The sequence below is a fragment of the Ambystoma mexicanum genome, chromosome 5q, assembly GCF_040938575.1.
Source record: "Ambystoma mexicanum isolate Mex_15411 chromosome 5q, UKY_AmexF1_1, whole genome shotgun sequence".
NCBI classification, from domain to species: domain Eukaryota; kingdom Metazoa; phylum Chordata; class Amphibia; order Caudata; family Ambystomatidae; genus Ambystoma; species Ambystoma mexicanum.
This window is the reverse complement of record NC_090933.1, coordinates 402,843,422-402,864,623: the sequence shown is the minus strand read 5'-3', so window position 1 is coordinate 402,864,623 and position 21,202 is coordinate 402,843,422. Positions and strand designations below refer to the sequence as shown.

At 45.3% G+C, this 21,202-nt stretch overlaps 1 protein-coding gene across 2 annotated transcripts in view; it reads right to left on the bottom strand.

The window, feature by feature from the left end:
- MIB1 (MIB E3 ubiquitin protein ligase 1) overlaps positions 1–21,202 on the bottom strand; it is an 863,979-nt gene that overhangs the window by 406,984 nt on the left and 435,793 nt on the right. For both annotated transcript variants that reach the window (XM_069620891.1, XM_069620890.1), the window contains exon 11: positions 11,085–11,282. In XM_069620891.1, the coding sequence (XP_069476992.1) occupies positions 11,085–11,282 (198 nt within the window). The remainder of the gene's footprint in view (positions 1–11,084; positions 11,283–21,202) is intronic.

The window sequence follows — 21,202 nt, the reverse complement described above, 5'->3', positions numbered from 1 at the left end:
AGTTATGATCAAAAAGTGCGATCATTTAGAAAGTCTGGTCATTTAAATTACATACATCGTACCCCATACACTTTTTTACATTTTCCCCCCCATCTATTGCAATCAAACAATTAATCAAAATTTGTCATTTGACAACATAGGTTTTTGGGTCTCTAATATTTCAGACCATCTTTATCCCAGCAAATCCAGATTGCAACAACACAGCAGAGAAAGCAATCTGGAAATGACCATCTATTTTGGGATTACTTTGAAATTACCAACTATTCCAAATTGGCGGAGTAATTCAAACAGGTGATTTCTGATTGGTATCCGAGGTTTTGAAGTATAAATAATTTACTGTTTTATTATGAGTGTACTTTATTTAATTAATATTTTAATTGAGAAAACCAAATAAACTTGTTCGAAAAGATTTCCTTTTTGCAAGTTTCCCTCCATAGTTTATGGAACCCCATTATTTTTGCTCTGTTTTTAGTCCTGTCCTGATTTTTTTGATGGGAAGTGAAGCCTTCAGCTTCACTTCTCTTGCCCTTTGTTCACTTATGAGGAAACTGATCAGTTCCTCTGACTATCAGTACAGGGAAACATTGTCTCCCTTTTGAATTTGTGTATTTTTAACATTGCACACAGCATCCTATAATGCATTGACATGGGGACACCTTTATATCACCATAGGCTGTTACAAAAATAATTTTTTAAAAAACTTTTATATGTTCCTAAAGTCAAGTTTGTGGCAGCAGATTTACAATTATTGCATTATCTCTTGAGTGCACATTCACGTTTACCACAATTTGCTACTAAATGAGACTAGTGCCCTAAAAAGGCGGTGGCAGGAGATTTCTGCTTGTTCTTTGGTCATATTGTAGTTTGTCGGCCTTCCTGCCCTCTCAGTCAGGAAAGTCCTTATAAAGGTCATGTACTTGCCCATTCGCAGGGCTAGTGAGGCTGTGTGTATGATTGTGTCCCAGGAAGATGGCTGGGACTGTACAGTCCCAGGCTACATTACTGGTGCCAGCAATGCTGCTTCTGGGGTGGATATGAAACCAGCAGCTGTGCCTTAACTGGACAACTACTGACTGTTTGAACGGTATATAGCCTTAGCGTTGGTGGGCTCGCACTTGCTTACTGCTTGGAATGCAGATAAAAGGAGGACCTTTGCAGCTATTCTTCAGATCTATGTTGGAGCCAAGAATCCCTTGAAGAGCAGACCGTTGATGACACCAATAAGATCCCTAAAGTGGCCCAGCATCCCTTCCAGTGTCCAGCCCAGTGAAGCCCTGCTCCTCTGCCTGATCTTTCAAGTCCCTGAGCGGTTCTTCAGCCATTGGACTAGTGGGATCAACTAGTCTCGACGCCTTCAAGGAGTCTGCCCTTCAAAGCATTCGGAAGTGGCCGTGGACTGCCTGGTGGACTGACCAGCTCTTGCATGGGCTACCCCACTAGAAGTATCCCTGTTCAAGTCCAGATCTTTGGTGGTCGCCAGCTTGTGCCACAAGTCATCATCTTTGAAAATTCCAGCTTTCTAACTCCACAGGAACCTGTCCTGGCGCAGGTCTTTTGGTTGCAACTGGAAGGATGCCTGTCATCCCATTCAAAATGGTGATTGTCGCTGGAACTCTCCTTGTTCCATCCTATGAAGTGTCCCAAGGAGGCCTGCATCGGTGGATTTTGCATTTCCTTGCCAATAGGGGTTGTATCTTGCATTTAAAACCAGAAGAATCCTTGAACCCTCAACTTCTGGGCACCTTTCACCAGAACAAAGAGTGGAAGATCGAGGCCTCAGTGACCCCTAGACAATCCATACAGAAATCTGGGAAAATCAAAGTCGGGGGGGCTAAGTAAGCATTAGAGGCCTGTAAACCCCCCACCCACAACCAACTTCCCCTCTGCACCCTCCCCCGTGTCCTCTATAAGATAACATTGGGAACAAGTCCCTTTGTCTCCGGTCTCTCCTAAACTCACCTTTGGTAGTCGATCCTGGTTCGGGATCCAGCCCCTGGGTTAGCCTTGGGTGTGGAACAAAGGAGAGAACTTACCTATCCTTGGGTAAATTGTTGTTGAACATTTAAATAGTTTGAAACTAATCACCACCACAAGCCCATTGCATCCTTATTAAAAGAGAAGTCATACTTGTGAGAAACATTGTGTTGGACCCTGTGACCTTTGAGCACAAGGCACCATTCATCTTAGGGCTTGGACCTTTAAAATTGCAATATTGTGCTTTAAACTGGTTCCCATCATATTGCTGCATCCGCATTACTTACCTGCATTGTTTGGTCAAGTTATTTGATAAAGTGCAATAAGTGAACTTACTGGTGATTGTATATATTTGTATTATAGAGACTTGTGTTAGTACTACCTGCTAGTTTCATTTTTCTGTTTTCTAAATAAATATTTTCATAACTGTCTAAATTGAATTATTGTGTCATTCTGTGTAGCCTCATTGGGGGCCCTGACCCCCCACTCACTGTCTCCGGAGACTAAGCCTTGACTGATAAGCCATGTAGCATGATTGGGCTTTGAAGTTTGACGGTTAGTTTATTTATAAAGCGCAAACCAGGCCCAGGGGCAACCGGGTGCATACTCTTGAAGACTGGTTACAATACTCAGTAAATACAAAATAAATTTACACAAATATACAACAATATACAGAAAAAATACCATTAGCAGATTATAATACAAGTGCAATAAAAGGTGTATATATGTATAACCTATATACACATGGAGGCAGAACTGAGTGAGGAGTCTCATAACTAATGAGATGACAGCCAAGTTTTAGCGTTTTTCTTGAAGGTTAGGAACAACGGTTCGGTTCTGATGGGAGTAGGCAGAGTGTTCCAGAGTTTGGAAGCTAGGACAGGGAAACTCACACCACCCGCTTTTTGGAGTTTGAATCTAGGCAGGGTAAGGCTGTGAGTTTGGGCTGATCTAGTGGGTTGAGAGGAGGTGTGGAGTGTAAGGCGATAGGAGAGGTAGGGTGGGGCATTGTTATTCAGGCATTTGTGGGTCAAGGCTAGAGTTTTCAGGGCAATTCTTTGTTTTACCGGGAGCCAACGTAGGTCAGATCTCACGGTGGAGATATGGCAGCGTCTCGGGATGTTTAAGGCTGCCCTTAAGGCATTATTTTGTACAGTTTGCAATTTATTGAGGTTGAACTGACTGGTCCCTAGGTAGAGAGCACTACAGTAGTCAATTTTGGCCATAATGAGTGTTCTGGCGAGGGGGATGCAGTTGATAGAGTTTACAAAGGGTCTACAGGCAGTGATAAGTTTACAAGTATAGGCAGATGCCGACCTTACTGCATTTGTTTGCCTATTCAAGGAGAGCGTGGAGTCGAGATAGACGCCTAAAGTTTTAGTCTCTTTGGAGACCTTCATATCATTGACGTCGATGGTGAAGGACTTGTAAGTTTGATCTAATTTGTTAAGACGATGGCTTGATCCTAGTAGTTGGAGCTCGGTCTTATCGTTAAGGCAAAGTTCGTGATGTGCCATCCAGGCCTGAATGACCAGGTAGACCTCATTCAAGGCTTTGGTGTCGGCTGTGTAGTCACCCGTGATAGGAATGAGTATCTGGGTGTTGTCCGCGTAGTTAGTGTATGAGACACCCAGATAGTCAAGCACATCGAAGAGGGGCTTGGTGAATACGTTGTACAACGTAGGGGACACACAGGAGCCTTGAGGAACGCCACAATGAATGGGGGAGGGGTCTGCCGATGCTGTAGGTGAGAAGACCCTCATGGATCTGTTGCTCAGGAATGAGTGGATCCAGGCATTGGCAGAATCGGAGAAGTGGGCCGCAGATTTAAGTTGTTGTCAGAGTATTTGGTGGTTGACCAAATCGAAAGCCGCAGAGAGGTCCAGGAGAAGGAGTAGAGCTAACTTCTCATTGTCCTTTAGTGACTCCATCCGAGTTTTCAAGTCAATCAGGGCTGATTCAGTGCCATGTTTAGGACGGAATCCTGATTGTCTTAACCCCAGGAGATTGTTGGATTCGAGGTAGTCTTAAATCTGCAGGTAGGCTGCACGATCCAGGACCTTAAGCAGGAACGGGACCGTAGTTATTGGTCTAAAATTAGTTGGGATGTTAGGGTCGAGGGAAGGTTTTTTGAGAAGTGGGATGACCCATGCATCTTTTAGGTTATCCGGTACTGTGCCCGTCTTGAAGGAGGCATTTATGAATGCTGTGATGAAATGGGCTAAGTCGTGAAATGCTTCCTTGATGATAGATGCCGGGCAAGGGTCACCTTGGCAGTTGGAGGGTTTGAGGTTATGATTCCTTCTACTTGGAGGGTGGTGAGCGGGGAGAAAGAGAAAGGTTTATAAAAGGGATTGGCTTGGCGAGTATTAAGTGTAGGTGTGGTCAGTGGTTGGTCAGACTGTAGGGATTTTTGTTTGTCTGTGATTTGAGTTTGGAGGGTGGCAATTTTACCCAGGAGTGCCATCTGAATATTCGTGCACCAAGTACTATCTTTAGTACACGAGTCAGGGGGGGGCTGCGGGTGTCTCAAGTTCCTTAAGAATTTTGAAGAGTTCCTTAGTGTTGGACTGGGCTGACACAATGCGGTTGTTGTAGGAATCTTTTTTCGCCTGGAGTAAGGCTTCTTTATAGTTAAGGGTGGCTAGCAGAAGACCGTCCTTATGGGTGTCAGAATGGTGGCTTTTCCAACGTGACTCTGCAATACGTTTCTCTTTGCATAACACTCTGAGCTGAGGAGTGAGCCACGAGTTGAGGTGAGCTTGTTGTTTAGGTCTCCTCAGTTTGAGCGGGGCAATAGAGTTGATGGCTGCCAGCACTGACTGGTTGTACATGTTGGCTAAAATGGTGGGGTCCGAACAAGTGTCAGGGACATTATTAAGGGTGGGCAGGATATAGGGGGAGGGGGGTGAGTAGTTTTTCCGTGGTTATGTTCTTTTTATTTCTAGTGAGGGTAGCTGGGGCGACAGGAGGCGTGGGTAGAGAGGCTGCTTCAATACTGAAGGTGATGATGTGGTGATCAGACCAGATGCACAGGGCGTTCGAAAGTACGCGGATATTGCAGTTGGTGTCACTAAGCCAGTCAAGGGACCGCCCTTTTATGTGGGTGGGTTCCTGTATATGGTGTGAGAATCCTAGGTCTGTTAGGGTGTTGGCGAGGTCGAGGGCCGCTGAATCATTAGGGTCTTGGTAGACTAGATTAAGGTCACCAAGTATGATGGTTTGAGAGTTGGATTTCGCTTTATCAAGTGCTGAAGCAGAGATGTCATCCACAAAGGATGTAGGAGGGCCAGGGGGGTCTGTATATTAGGTGGATGGTGACTGTTAGGTTGGCTGAAAGTTGGAGTTTGACAGAGAGTAACTCTGCGGTTTCCACCTTAATGCTTGGGATGGTTCTGAGTCCTAGTGAATTTCTATAGATAAATGCAACTCCTCCACCTCTCGAGGTGCGGTGACATCTGATGGAGTAATCTGTGGGGATGGCCAGAGAGAGCAGGGCCAGATGCAGCGTGCAGCCAAGTCTCAGAGATGGCGTTGAGATCAAGTTCCTGCGTCTTGATAAGATCAGCAATGTCCAGGGCATGGGCAGCTTTTGCGTTGATCAGAGCGGCCTTGATTATGCCGACGTTGCTTGTTGAAGCAAGGTTGGTCTGAAGGTGATGGGGAGTAGGTGAGGTAGGCGTTTGTGGGGGCGGGCCGAGCGTCAGGGTTTTCAAATGGGGGCTCGGGTACATAGGGTGACCCTTCTTGCGCATAAGTCTAGAGCCTAGTCTATTGTTTCTTAGGGTGGTGGAGCAAGGTTGGTTAGGTGTAGGTTTTTTGGCGAAATGGTCAAGCCATAAGGCCGGAGCATTAAGATAGATGTTGTGGTTCTGAGGTGCAGTACTTGAATAGGTATCAGCAGGTCTGTAGGCGGAAGCAATGGAAGTAGTGTGCAAGGTGCTGGGTGCAGCTAAGTTAGTTGAAGAAAAGTAGAGCGTCCAAGTAGTTACCCACACTAAAAGTGGTACTTGTAATAAGGAAAGCAAGGGCGGACAGGCGTGGTAACAAGTTACCAGAGTTGGAGAGGTAGTGGGGCACAAGGTCTGTGTAGGAGTCGCTGGTCAAATTTGCAGGGGCTACTTGGCTAAGCAGTGCGAGCTCATGGGTTAAGGCAATGCAGATACCAAGGCTAGCAACAAAGCGGGTGTAGAGAGCAATGCAGCATACATGGGGCGCAAATCAATTGTGCGACACAGCAAGTTGGGCGATGCAGAAACACTAATGCTAGCAGTAAGTGTGGGCAAATCAATATCAAGGTCAATTGTGAGGCGCAGCAAAATAGGGCAGTTCAGATGTACGAAGGCTAGCAACAGATGTGGGCATATCAGGCGAGGGCAGTGCAACATTCATGGGGCACACAGCAATTGTGAGGAACAGCAAGTAGGGCTATGCACATACACTAAGGCTTGCATCAAATGTGGGCATAACAGGTAAGGAGCAGTGCAACATACATAAGGCACAGTTCAAGAAGTGTGGCGCAACAGGCTGGGCATTGCACATCAAACATTATCAGGCAAAAGCAATGTAACATGCATACAACTAGGCACATTTAAGTAAATTTGCAATGAGGAATACAGAATGTAGGCACATCTAGATTCGAAATGTGGTATGGCAGGTAGATTCAGGCATTTTTTTTTAAAGAGATTCTGATAGGGGGGCTTGAGGCACAGCATAGAGAACTAGTATAGCTATGTGTAGATGGGTGAACAGACCGAGTCATGGAGCATATGCAGGTGACAGAGGGCCTAAGTTGCCGGTGCAAAGGTGGATTAGCAGTGGACAGTTTGTGCTGGTTCACTAATAATCTAAGGGTGGCTTTACTGGTGCTTGCTTTGCAGCGGTACCTCGTGGCCCGTATATGCGGCGACACGGGTGGCAGTCGGTTGCTCGCGAGTAGGCGGAGGTTAGCCAGGACAGGTAGGTGAGATCCACCAAGTACATGGCGCTGCGGCAGTGCATGCGCAGGTGGCGGTAGCAATAATGTTACCTTGGAGGAGGCGGTGTGTGGCCAAGGGGACTGGCAGATTGCAGTTTCGGCAGAAACAGGCAGCAAACAGGAGACTGCATTATTCCAGTGGGCCTTATATGCAGTGGGCCGGCTAAGCCTGCCGGTGGCCAATGGGGTAGAAGAGGCCTTGATCAGCCAATTGGAACGGGGCAGGCTGTGGCCTGGTTAGTTGCTGGATGCGGCGAAGTGAAGGCGATCGGCCATCTTTAAATGGCTGGGTACCTCGTGTACCGGAATGGCGGCAGAGGTTAGATTACAGTATTTACTGCTGTGTGAAGGCGGTCGAAGGTGTTTTCCTCCGTCTGGCGTGGAGGAAATTAATTCCATGTGCTGGTGGCTGCTTGAAGGGCACAGATCAGGGCCAGAGGGCAGCTCTTACCGCGCTCGTGGTTATTCTGGCAGGTGTTAGCTGAGCCTTGCACGGGATGCCAGCTGCTCCTGCAGTGGGAAGCTCCTGCTAACAACTCTCAGAGCTCTCTGTTCATCATAACTAGTGTGGCCGCCTAAAATCTGTCCACCAAGCCAGATTCCAGAAATCCATCTAAACACGTATTGATTGAAGAAGAACAAAAAAGAAAAGGGAGTAGAGAATGTTTAAGGATCAGACATTAGGACTAATAAATCATCAGTATATAACTAAATGTTTGACCTGCAATAAACAACTTCTATAGTGTCTAGTTTCCTTTTTCTTCTATTAGAAATACATTTGTCATAGATCAAGGTAACAAAGGCCTTGAGAGTGAGTCCCAGCACACACAGTTGTAATGTTCACTCAAACTGCGACTAGGAGTTTTGGAATCTGTCCAGATGCACTGCCCATCCATAATGGGGACACCATTGAAGAAAACCAAGATTTCAGAAAAACAGGACACGCTACACTATTCTGAAAAATGTGGGCAATAGTGTTCTTCGGGATCTTACTTGCACTGGCCTTGCAAACATTCGTGCAAACCTCATGTGGAGGATGAATTTCAGAATAAGATACATACAGACTTGGTGCTAACCTTGAGATACCAGCCGCACTCCTCACATGCCATTTTTCAGATTACACATGGTTCGAGAGAATTCTCAGAAATGTGCACATTCCCTTCTACCTTAGAGACCCCCAGCTCTTTTGCTGGCACTTAGGACTTTTCATTTGTAACCTGGAGAGAGAGATGTTTTTCTCACTCTCTTGTGCATTTACTGTGATTTGTACTCTGTTTTCTGTGACTTTGGAGTCTGACAAACTCCCTAAGCATCATCTTTTTACATTGTGTCACACAGCACATTCAATGCAGTGGCACAGGGAAGTCTTTCAGTTTTCTCAAAGGTTTAAATACCTTCCCTTGGATTAACTACTGTTTCCAAGAGCAGTGAAGTGAAATTGACTTTACTTACATTGTAACTATCTATCCCCTTTGTCTAGTTTCTCATGTAACATGTTACCCTTTCTACAATGGCTGGTTCTACAATGGCTGGTGGCAGTGGTTTACTATTCACTACAATTCAGTGTTTTTAACGCAGGCTGCATTTGCAGCTCCAGTAAGACACCCATGGGTGCCCATTTTGTCAAAATGGCCCGGTCTTTTTTTGACATTTCTTGTTGGAATACTCTGCGTGCCAAACCAGGTTTGGTCCCTTTGTTTGCTTTGGTCTTTGGCGGATTTCACTGCTGAAGCCCGCCTCTGGCTCCAGTGTGTCTGGCAGGGGCAGGAAGTGAGGGAGGTGCCCAAAACTCCCTGTGCTTCATCTCCTTGGTTACAGGAATGCACCCAAAGGTGATTGGCCGGCTGACTGTCCTCTGAGGGCAGCCACCCTGCTGTGTAATTGACAGCCAGGCTGCAAATGAATGGGAGAAACCTGCATAAAAGGCAAGGCTTTTTGCTTGAAAGGCAGAGTCGACCACTGGACGAAGGAATCCGAAGAAGAACTTGGAAGAGACGCCTGCTGCAACTCCTGGATGGTTGGTTTGCCTGGTGAAGCCCTACTGCTGTGCTGAAGCTCTGAATTCGCCTCGACTAGAGAAGCCCTGCAAGGACAACTTCTCCGCTTGGGTTGGTGGGACCAGTCAACCCCAAAGCGAACTCGTCTGGACATACTCTCGGAGCTGGCTGTACTTCCATTGCTGCTGAAGGAACCGATTGCCAGGGAGAGGAACACCAGAATTAGTGCATCGTTTTAAAGTCAGTCCCGAACTCCAGGAAGATCCTCCGGACTCCCAGGAAGCAGGACTGACCAAGCCGGAGCCACCTTAACAGAGTGCTGGACCCCAGATGCGAGAAAAGTCCATCAAGGTATCCAAGATCTGCAGTCGTGCTATTTGCGAGGAGCTGAAACCGCGAAGTACTGCTGATCTGAAGTATGCCCATTGCTGCCGCTGACCTTCCACTCGTAGTGCAGGAGTCCCCAGACTTGCTCCCTCATGTCCCCACAGGATTTGTAGACCTACACAGGAACAGAAGCCAGCTTGAACCAATTTCTTCTAACCAGAGGTACTGCAAAAAGAAGTGGACTTACCTCTTTTTGTGTAGCCTTGCTAGCTCTCAGTTGAGACTTCACTTGGTTGCCATTGCAGAGTTACTTGCAAGCTTTGCCCTCTCAGTCCTCCCAGCTGGTGGCCCTACAGTGATTACCTTCCTCCAAACATTTCTAAAACATTGCGCAAGACTGTTACTTAGCTACCAGATGATCTTCAGCTCTCCTAAACTTTGCTCAAGTAACATTGGCTGCCCTGGCTCCCTGATACTCTTACCTCTGACTTTGTGCTTTGCCTTTTCCCCAGGAAAGGGTTCATTTCCCTTGCATTGGGGGTTCAAAAGTACTCTTCTGTTGAAGAATTGTTATCATTTGTTCTATACCCAAACCTCTTCTTTCACACCTAACTCAGTATTGCTCTAAATGAACAGTGATAAATCAATCTCCACAGTGTCCTAGCTATTTAAGTCACCTGAGGGTGTAGGAGGTGTGTATGTGCCATCCCCAATGAGTATCATCTGATTTAAAGAAACTAAGTGTGTTTTGAAGTATATTATAAGTGTTACCTGTTTTGCTCCCTTCTAAGGAAGGCTTATACAACTGACTTAAATAAATATTTGTTTAATCAAGAAACATTGTGTGCAAATGTTTATTTGAAAAACTGACACAAACTGTGTTACAACCTTACAGCTTACATTGACCCCTCTTGAGATAAGCCTGGCTGCTCAGTCACTCTACCAACTTGTATAGTACATGCTTATACCAAAGGTTGGATTAACTATTGGCAAGAGGATAAGGCTGGTGCAGTCTCCCACAGGGTACCGCATACAATCTTGCCTAACACACATCTTTACAACAACCATCAATTGTCTTTCACAGTCCAGGCATTGATAAGATTCCCAGCACCAAGGCTTTAAAGTACATATTCGGTATTCTACTGGGTCAACTGCCTAATGCTGTGCTGTTCCAACTGTGGGTTGCACCCTAACTAATGCAGTCTCAATGTGTTTTATATTAAAACAGAATGCATCCATATTAATGTCTATGTTAAAAGAGAAAAACAACCCTATAATGAAGACACATCAAAAGGTTAATGCAATGCATTTTCAGTCTCCACAGAGAAAGTATCAGCTAATAAAGCAAATTATGCCAATACAACTTTTTTTTTGCTAAGCTTCCTTTTTTCCAGTATGCAGACTCTTATTTCACCAGATGTAGCACCAAAATACTGTTTTTCGGAGAAGGCCAAATCCAAAATTATTTTTTGAATGTTCAGTTTGAAGCTTCAAATCCAGAGGTATGTCATGATCCTCAAAGATCAGCCATGGAGGAAATCTCTAGCTGTAAAGATCCAGTGTTGGCAGGTGTTCACACAGGATGATTTCACAAAATATGTTGCCCCTACCTGAGAGTTGATTACTATTTGTTTCTGAGCAAGTACATACAAAGACATCCAGCATATCATATATCCATAACCTGGGCCCAGTACAGTTCAAGAAAACCTGTACAGACCTGATGTTGCATGTCATCACAGAAAATGGGAAACAGGACAAATTATAACACTTAACATTCAAATTAGCAAATAAAGGCTGAACATGTATACCTGGAGGCTTGGGTGGCATCCAAAGTCCAATAGTGTCTTCACAACTTGTAAATGGCCCTTGTTTACAGCAATGTGAAGGGGAGTCTGCCTGCGCTTGTTACGAGCATTCAAATCAGCACCACCTCTGTGCAAAACTTCTATAACTGAACCTTCATCTCCAAAAGCTGCATGGTGCACTGCACGGTCTCCATCTTTGTCCTTAGGTGTAAAAATATTGTTTGCATTGGTCAAAAGACATTGTAGTGTTGTAACATATGAAAACACACCTGGCATGAATAAGCATACCTTTAACTAAACATATGAAAAAGTAACCATGCTGCAGCACAGCTGAATATTGTTATTTAGGAATTTCAAGAGAGCCAATCAAAAGCTACATTATGTTACGGTTGCTAAGGAGATTTTCCAAAAGCCTCCTAGCAGGGGCTTAGGGTGACCAACCTGTAGTGTTGGGCTTTTCCTTCAATTTATTCCTGAGCCTCATAGTGAAAGCAGTCAAGCAGTCAAGGCTTCCCACTCAGTGATGGTGGAGGAGTGCCAATAATATGCAACTTATACACAAACACTCAAATGCACATCCACATAGTACACTTCGTTCAAATAAAAGGCATATCTACAATAACAAGTAGGCAACAAGGAGTAATGACAGTAAAGTGGCTCAAAAGGAACAAGTCAACAACCTAAACAAGCAAAAGGTTACACTATGTCTTTTCAGTGTTAAGTATGGGGACCTGTTCAGCAAGATTTAATTCAGGGGAAGACACTACCCCCATCCCCCATGCAGTATAAGACAATGGTTTGTGGTAGCCCATTGTTAGGAGGTCAAGATTAATTGTATGTGGACTATTATTCAATACATGAATCAATTTTACACTTTCAACACCAAAATTATCAGTTGACAAACGTTGGAAATCAAAGTAAACCTGAGTCAACGTCTGTGATAATGACATACGATAATACCCATTGGATTTCAACATTTATGACCACCGAAAAATGGCTCCACTTGTTTTGTGCCTAGCGCTTCCCTCTGTACAGGTAAGGTTGGTCAGTAAGATAAAGTAACAGCCAATCATGGCATAAACACAATCAATCTACAAATATTGACCAAAACATGAATATACCTAAATGGACCCAGTTATGTGAAAAAAGAAGAGCAAAACAAAAACAATGTTTTTTTATTTATTCTGACATTATTGTGCATTAGTCTTAATTATACAACAAAATCTTTTGGTCCTCAAATTTGTAAGGAAACCTTTTTGATCGGAACAGTTATGCACGTATATACACATTTGAATATCCTGTAACATATTGGTGCACATCAATTAGCCAATACATATGCTACCAGATTTTACGGCAACTGTTTATTTTATGACTGGTCATTAGATATCAATTTTGAAAACTTGAATTATGGCCTACTTTACAGAACTAGATTACTATACATCAATCAAAGTTTAGTAACTGTATTCTGTGTAATAGGTACTAATTGTCAAGAAGCATCTGATCAACCTTTAACCTGTATATACTACAGAGATCTATACATGGGATACAAATCTTAATCGGCTTTCCTAATTTCCTAGGATACATTACTCACCGTAATCATATTTCTGGTGCTTGTGTCGGCTTAGATTCACATGCTATGCATAGGCCAACATTGAGTGGTAGCCGCAGAGTATTCCAACATCAACAGGGCATGCCAGTAATACTATCCCTAGTGTGACGTCCCCTGTACCCATGGCCCTTCACACAGAGGTCCCTCAGAAGGTTTTGTTCCCAACATGAGGTAGCATGAAGTTTAGCATGAGTACAGATGAGGTGGGCTCATGTGAATCTAAGCAGATACAAGCATCAGAAATACCATTACGGTGAGTAATGTATCCCTTCTGAGGCTTGTGGATCTGCTTAGATATCATGCCATGCATAGACTAGCAATCAGCATCAGGAGAAGGAAGTGGGTTGCGAGAAGGTAGAGTAGCAAATAGATGTTTTAGCACCGCTTGTCCCACCTGTGAATCGGCTTTAGAATGCGTCTTAGTGCATAGTGCAGAGTAAAGGTATGTATGGATCTCCATGTATCTGCTTTGAAAATGGCGTATAGCGGGACATTTGCAATAAAAGTAGCTCCTGTAGCTCTTGTAGAGCGAGCTCTTGGTGTGAAAGGCAGAGTTTTGTTTGATAGGGAATAGCAAGAGTTGTATGCATTTCACTATCCATCTGCATATGGGGTCGATCACCTTCCCTGCCTGGTACTATGGAGACAAACAGTTGATCCGTTTTTCTAAGCGGTTTTGTTTTATCTACATAGTATAAAAACACCCTCCTTGCACCCAGTGTATGGAGATTCTTCTCAGTGGGGTACATTTACCAGCCCAACAGAAATCCCTGCATCACAAAACTATTTTAGCAGCTACAAAAACAATGGCTGCGCTGTGTCTGCCGAGTACATATGGGGTGAGATGGTACAGACACCCCGAGAATGGCTGCATTTATTTTCTTCATGTGAACCCAAAGGGAAGAATTCAAAGGCAGCCTGGCTCAGAACTGCTGTGTTGTCAGCTCAAAAACGTAAAACTGCGCAAGGAAATGTTCTGCGTTTAAAATGACCTTACACTGGTGCTACTTTCATCTTTAATCACCACCCAGTTTGGTTCCAAGTATAACACAGCCATGTCCAACACACACACACACACACACACACACACACACACACAACTGTGCATTAGGTATATTTAACTGTGTATTTTATTTTTCTCATAAAAAAAACAGCCTGGCTGAAGCAGGCATTCCTGTTAGACCAGTTTGGCTCAAAGGACAAATATCGCACCTCCCTGTGATTTGATACTGCCAGGGCAAGGACCCTGTTCTATGGGATGACGGTGTGATAATTACAGTGTGCCTCAGACAGCCTGGCAGCGATGCTCCCGAGAACAAAGGGGAATCCAAGCCCATGTATGCCATCCCCTGCATTCAAACTGAAGGACTTCAAAGGAGGAGTCATAACAACTCCTGTGCAAGCTGACCAGAGAAAGACATTTGGCTGGGGGTTTGGAAAGACTGCCCACTTTTGGGAACAAAGCCAGCCCATTTGAGTTAAAGGACTTTTTACATTAAGACATTTATTTCAGTAATCTGAATAAGCAGTAATGTGAAATTATGATGTTTTTAATGTATTTTTTTTATCAGCAAGATTGAGGCGATGTGGGCCATTCTAGTATGTGGGGGACGCGAACGGCATTAAAGAGGCATTTCTGGGGAAAGCGTACATGACACAAATTTAGAATTTAACGGAAATATGCCCGACAAGGATAGGCTTATGCGTAGCCATTTATAGAATTTTAGGTGAAAGGGTTTCTATACAAATTGCGAAAGAGTTCTAGAATAGCAAAGCAGCATTGCACAGACTTGGGGTTTGAAATGGCATATTTCTTGAAAAGTGTGGGTAGTGCCTATCTGATCTTCATGAGGATAACAATTGTAAATATAAGGGTTTTGTTTCATAACTGATTTTGGTAAAAGTAACTGTGGTGAAATAAAGATCATCATAAAACACCCACACTAGAACTGATGCCACCTTCCCTGGATCCAATCCGCTTGCAGGGAGGCAGCAACATCCACAGCCTGACCTATCCTATATTAGAGGTATGTCCAGGTTACTTCTGCCCACATAGTAAAAATTCTCTGATGTCATCCTGCTTATAAAAAGGAGGAAGCATAGAGAGAGTCAGGACACGCAAAAATCAAACATTCAAAATCCAGAGAACCAGACATTCCACATTCACCCCGCAAGACTCCAGAGCCAGGCCAGAGGTAGCTGGTCCAGATCCAAGCAGAACCTCCTAGCCAGGGAGAACCACTTATCCAGAACTAAACCCTACAAAAATCCCAATATTTCAGGGAGAAAGGAGGAAAGACTGCTGACCTCTTTGGGAGAACCCAGTGACCAGACCAGTCATTGTCCAGCTGATGCATCCCACTGTCCACTGTGACCAGACCCCGGTTGCCCCGCTGTTCCCTTAAAGTAGAGCCCAGCTGCTGCACAGTGACCAATCCTTATCCCGCTATCCAGCGACCCGGTTTGTTGTCCAAACTACCCACTCAAGTGCATTTTGTAAGCATCACCCTTCCCCAGTAACCCAAAAGATGCATACACCGATCTGTTACCTGCATTCTGTCCAACCCTATGAAAACCCTATAAGTACCCTAGTGACTTCTTTTTTTTTTCATAACACATTTTATTGATTTTTTAACATACAGTCGCTAGGCTTACCATGGCCAGCGTTTAAACAAAAACAATAATAATGATAATAGAGGTAAAAAATAACGTTGGATGGAAAAAACATTCATATGGAACATATACTGTATGCTTATTTGTAAACTTCGATACACAGTGTAATGGAGTATGGTACAATAACATATTTCCCACAACAGTGTCCACAACCCCAGTCTATGATGTCCTAATATTAACGGTTCAGTAGTTCACACCGTGTCTTCCCAGCGCTGCCATACCTCGTCTGCTTTTTCAGGGCAACCCCTGGCTCTGTATAACCACCTTTCTATTGCAATGCAGATATCTACATCATCTGTCCACTGCTCCACTTGCGGGGGTTCCGCTGTTCGCCATAGGCGTGCTATGTTCCTTTCGCATATTGCTGTTGTGGTCATAAGGCAGAGTTTCTCATATTTAGACAGTTCTATCTCGCTGTCCACACCCAGTATCAAGAGTGTAGGATCTCTGGGAATCGTCTGGTTCAGAACTCTCGACAGCACATTGCAGCATTGCTGCCAGTATTGACAGATCACCGGGAATTCCCACAGTATATGGAAGAAGGTTCCATCCTCTTCCCGGCATCGTAGACAGTTGGGTTCCGCTATTTTGCCCCATCGGTACAGGGCTACTCTCAGATAATAAATCCTGTGTAATATCTTCAGTTGTACTAGGCATAGTCTAGCTGATATGGTTACCTCCCTGGGGTACATTAGGGTTTGGACCCAGTCTTCAGACAGAATTTCTCCCACGTCAGCCTCCCATCTTAGCTTCAGTCGCTCCAGTTCTGGTGTGGCAAAGGAGGTGATGACACTATACATAACAGTAGTGACTTTGGCTGGAATATGGTCCACCACTATGTTCCGTTCCAGTGGGGATGAGTCTGCCATGTCAGAGAGGGCAGGGAGGTGTAGCTGCAGAGCATGCCGAAGCTGTGTATAGTGGTATCTCTCTGTTTCTGGAAGATCAAAGGTCAAGACTAGCTCATCAAAAGGTGTTACGACTCCTTCCTTCATAATGTCCTATACTTTTTGTATATCGTGTCTCTTCCACGCCAGCCATTTCGGCAGTTTAATTACTTCAGGAAGGTTTCTATTGCTCCATTGTGGCTGTAGTGGAGTGATTTTATCCCGCCAGCCTATAAAGGTAAGCAACTCTGCCCAGAGGCGTAGTATGTGTGAGATCACGTCGCGGGGAGTTGCTCTACATGTTCCAGCGTACAGTTCCATGATGGGGGTGGGGGGTTTTACGCTCTAACATGTGGTAGTGTTGGGCTGTCGTGCAAAGCATTGTTTATTATCGCCATCTGGCTAGCCCAATAGTACGTCTGCAGCCTTGGTAGACCAATAACTCCTTCCCAAATTGACCTTTGTAGTGTTTGAAGAGCTATTCTTGGGTATCCGCCTCCCCACAGTAGTTGCCTAAGTACACGATCTACCTCTTGGAACGTCTTGGTTGGTATGTGCAGTGGAGCATTCTGCAATACGTCCAGGTACCGTGGAAGTGTTAGCATCTTGAACAGTGCAGCACGTCCTAGGAGTGTCAAGGGTAGGGACTTCCAATGTTGCACATCCCTTCTGAACCTTTTCGTGATAGGTTGTAGGTTATTCAGTGTGTAGTCGTCGAGATTTCTCGTAACCCAGATATCGAAACTGTTCATGTGGGATTTTGTATGGGCGGGGCTCAGGGGTCTCGCTTCCTAGGTGATTCAGTGCGAACAGTGTCGATTTAGATCGGTTCACCCTCAGGCCATTGAAGGTACCGTATTCCTGCAGTAGCTGTGTCACCACTGGGCATGCTGTTTTCGGCTGTTGGAGGTAAATCGGCAAGTCATCCGCATATAGTGAGACTCTTTCTTCCCATTCTGGTCCTCCAGGGATGCCTTCCCAGCTTCGTGCATCTCGCAGCCATTGGGCCAGTGGTTCCATGGCCAGTGCGAAAAGGAGGGCCGATAGTGGACAGCCTTGCCGCGTCCCTTTCCCCAGTGCGAAGGATCGCGACGTCCAACCGTTCACCCTTACTTCAGCCATCGGTGCCTCATACAGCAGCTGGACCCAGGTCAGGAAACGTTCGCCAATCCCCATTTTACACATAATCGCCCAGAGTGCCTCCCAGTGCACTGAGTCGAAGGCCTTCTCAAAGACCCTAGTGAATTCTTAAATTGTCAGAATCCTTTGTGTATCCTGTCCTTAGAAGAATCTGTGTTAGTCTCCATGTGTTAGCGCAATTATTTTTCAATCAGTTCAGTCCTTTGTGTAAGTGTTATGCTCACCTGGCTCCCACAGAGGCGTCGATCTGGACTGGACTGCTGCGGTCTCCACCAATGTGACGCGTAGGGCCGAGATGACTGACTGGGCTGGCCCACCTAGCTTCGTTTGCTTGGCCCTTAGGAATATTCTTCTGCAAGTGGAGAAAGGGAATTAACCACCCGTGGAGTTGAGCGTAAATCACCCCACCCCGCTGTTCTACCCACTGATCACCTTGGATGTTCCCTCTTATAGTCTCACCTGTTGATTTGAAAAGATTAGCTCTCCATCCTGCATTGAGCGCAGGGGCGCGTAGATAACCAGTTGCTTCACTGGCTCAAAGGAATTGGTGAGTTCCAGGACAATATTGACTCCGATATTCCCGGCAAGACACCGTAAGTATGTAGTTCGTATGAGTTCAAATGCCCGACTTGCACTCTTGTCCGATTCCTTGCAGGTTGCAGCTTGACCCTACTGAAGAGTTCCTCGTGGCAACCAGTAATGTTCTGGTAAGGATTTGTATTATCCAACACAGTTCGATAAAATAATGTCCATATGTAACCTGTTGCTTTCTCCCTTATTCAGGCGCTGAGAGAAAGTATGAAGTCTCGGGGAATAATTCCTCCGGCGGTAAAATCAGGTAAGTCTTTTGTGGTGAGGAGGGTTCCCCTTGTTAGTCCCTTGTTTCACCTTGCTGTCCTTTTGTTTCCCCTTAGGGGCTGGGGTTCGGCTAGGAGTAAGTGGAAGCTGCGCCGACCCGTGAAGAATAATAGTACCCCCGGTGGTAAAATCAGGTAAGTCTATGGGGGGTACTCCTCTGTGTATTCCCTTGGCTCACCTTGCTGTTCTTGTCTTCTAATAAGGTGCCGGAGTGTGGCGGTAACATGCAGGAGGATGCGGTGAAATGTGAAGATGCTGCGAAGGCCGGTAAATTCAGCGCGGCGCTGCAGCAGGCGAGGCGACGCGCATAAAATAACTTATTTCCTCCAGCTCGAAAGTGCGATGGATCGGGAATTCAGGTAAGGATCAAAGGTATTGCTCTTGTTCTAACCTTTTCTCCTCCTTTCTCCCTTTTTCTAGGAGCTCCAAACTCGAGGCGGGCGTGGCAGAAGACTGGATGCAGACTTGCAGGCACGGTGAGCGTTAGGCTGCTGGATGCAGAATAATGTGAAGCGTGTGCTGCTCTTCGGGCGTGGTTTAAATAGCCTCCAAAGTAGTCCCAGGTAAGTATTCCTCCCCAGCCCCACCCGAGTAAAAAATAGTCCCTAGGTAAAATAGTCCCTTCCAAGCCTCGTTTGGCTTGGAGCTCTTCCAGCATGGTCTGCATCAGGTAAGTTTTAATCTATGAGCCTGGCGCCTACGGCGCCAGGACTGACTCTCCATATGAGCCTGGCGCCAGGACTGCACCCAAATAGCCCCTAGCGGGGGTTGTTGGGCTTGCTTGGGGTAACTTGATGCCTGCTTCCGGGGTTGCTGGACTTGGTCTGGGTCCCCGGGGGTGGGCATCATGACAGCACTCCCCCCCTCCCCAAAGGCCCCTCCTAAAGTAATTCTTCCCTGTGGTTTCGGTTTGTCTGGGAAATTTCGGTGGAATTTTTTCACCAACCGGGGTGCATAAACATGGTTACTAGGTTCCCGTGACCTTTCCTGTGGTCCGTAACCTTTCCAGTCGATTAAATAAAAAAGTTTTGACTTTATCAGCTTGGAGTCCAGGATGTTCTTCATTTCAAATTCGGGTTCTCCGTCTACAAGGATGGGGTCTGGTGGCTTGGTTAATCTTGTCCCTGGTTGTACTGGTTTCAAAAGTGACACATGAAAGACGGGATGAATTTGCATATTAGCAGGTAAGTCCAACTTGACAGCCACCGGGTTGATAATGGCCTTAATAGAGTAAGGTCCCAAATATCTGTGGTTAAAGGTCCGTGTTCCCTTTAGAGGTATATGTTTTGTGGCTAACCATACTTGGTCCCCTATTTGGTATTGTGGAGAATCACTTCTATGCCGATCAGCAACTTTCTTGTATTTTTCTTTCGCCCGTTTTAAATGTTTAGTTGCTTCCTTAAAGGCTTGTGTAATCGTAGCATGCAGATGGTCCACTGCCGGCATTTCTAAGTCTTGGGGTGAGTCAAGGTCTGAGGTTCGAGGATGGTGCCCATATAAGGTATAAAAGGGGCTTTGTCCAGTTCCAGAGTGTACTGAATTATTGTATGTATATTCGGCGATCCAAAGAATGTCTTTCCAATTACTCTCCGTCTGTGTAACATACAACGCAGGTATTGTTCAAGAGTCTGGTTGGTCCTCTCTGTATGACCATCGGTCTGGGGGTGGTGACTGGTCGATAACCTCACATCGATTTGCGCCAATTGACAGCATCTTTTCAAAACATGTGAAATGAATTGACTGCCCCGGTCAGAGACCAACACGGACGGAAATCCATGTATGCGAACAATGTTTGAGGAATTCATTGGCCAGGATTGAGGCTGAAGGTAGTCCTTTTAAAGGAATAAAGTGGGCCATCTTGGAAAAAAGATCCACAATAACTAGAATGGTGTTAAACCCATTACAAGGAGGTAGATCGGTAATAAAGTCTAACGATAAGGTGTGCCATGGTGTAGGCGGAATGTCTAAAGGTTGTAAGAGTCCAGCTGGTTTTTTCTTTTGACTTTTGTTTTGGGCGCAAATGCCACAAGACATGACAAATTATTTAATATCCTTTCGCCAGGTGGGCCACCAGAACGGTCTTAATTTTAGCTTCAGTTTTTGCAATACCTGGGTGCCCCTCCATTAGGGTATCATGATAACGGGAAATGACTAGCTCTTGTAGTTCCATGTGTGGCAGAAATAGCCACCCTTGGTAATAAGGCAGATCATTGGTGTCAGTATTCCAGGCCTTTCTTTACCCAGTCCTGCAGGGCTGTAGGTTCAAAGAGTTGCTGGATTTTTACCTGAATGTTCTCTAGTGTCTGTAGAGTAGTCATGCCAAGAATCCTTTGTTCGGAAATTATAGGTACCGGTTCTGGGTTCACTTCTGCCTCTCCCATCCCTATTCGGGATAAGGCGTCTGCTTTACCATTCTTACAACCTGGTCGATAGGTTATCACGAAATCGAACTCGGCAAAGAACAATGCCCATCGGAGTTGACGTGACGATTGGGCCTTGGCTGTTTTTAAATACTGCAAGTTCCGGTGATCACAGTAATGGTATGCCTGGCACCGAGAAGATAGTGCTGCCAAGCCTTGAAGGCGGATTTAATGGCTAATAACTCCTTGTCGGTAACCGCATAGTTTAACTCAGGTGCCGAAAACTTACTGGACCAAAATGCTACTGGGTGAAGCTGGCCAGTTTCGGGGTCCTTTTGACACAGAACAGCTCCCATGGCTAGACTGGATGCATCAGTTTCCACTATGTATGGAAGTTCAGGGCGCGGGTGCTTTAACACAGGTGCAGACGTGAATTTCGCTTTCAGCTCTTGGAAGGCATTTTCAGCTTCTTCAGTCCACATAAAGCGTTTATTTTTTCGCAAGAGTGCTGTGATGGGATGTACAACATGTGAAAAATCTGGGATGAATCTGCGGTACAAATTGGCAAAGCCGAGCATTCTTTGTACTCCTTTA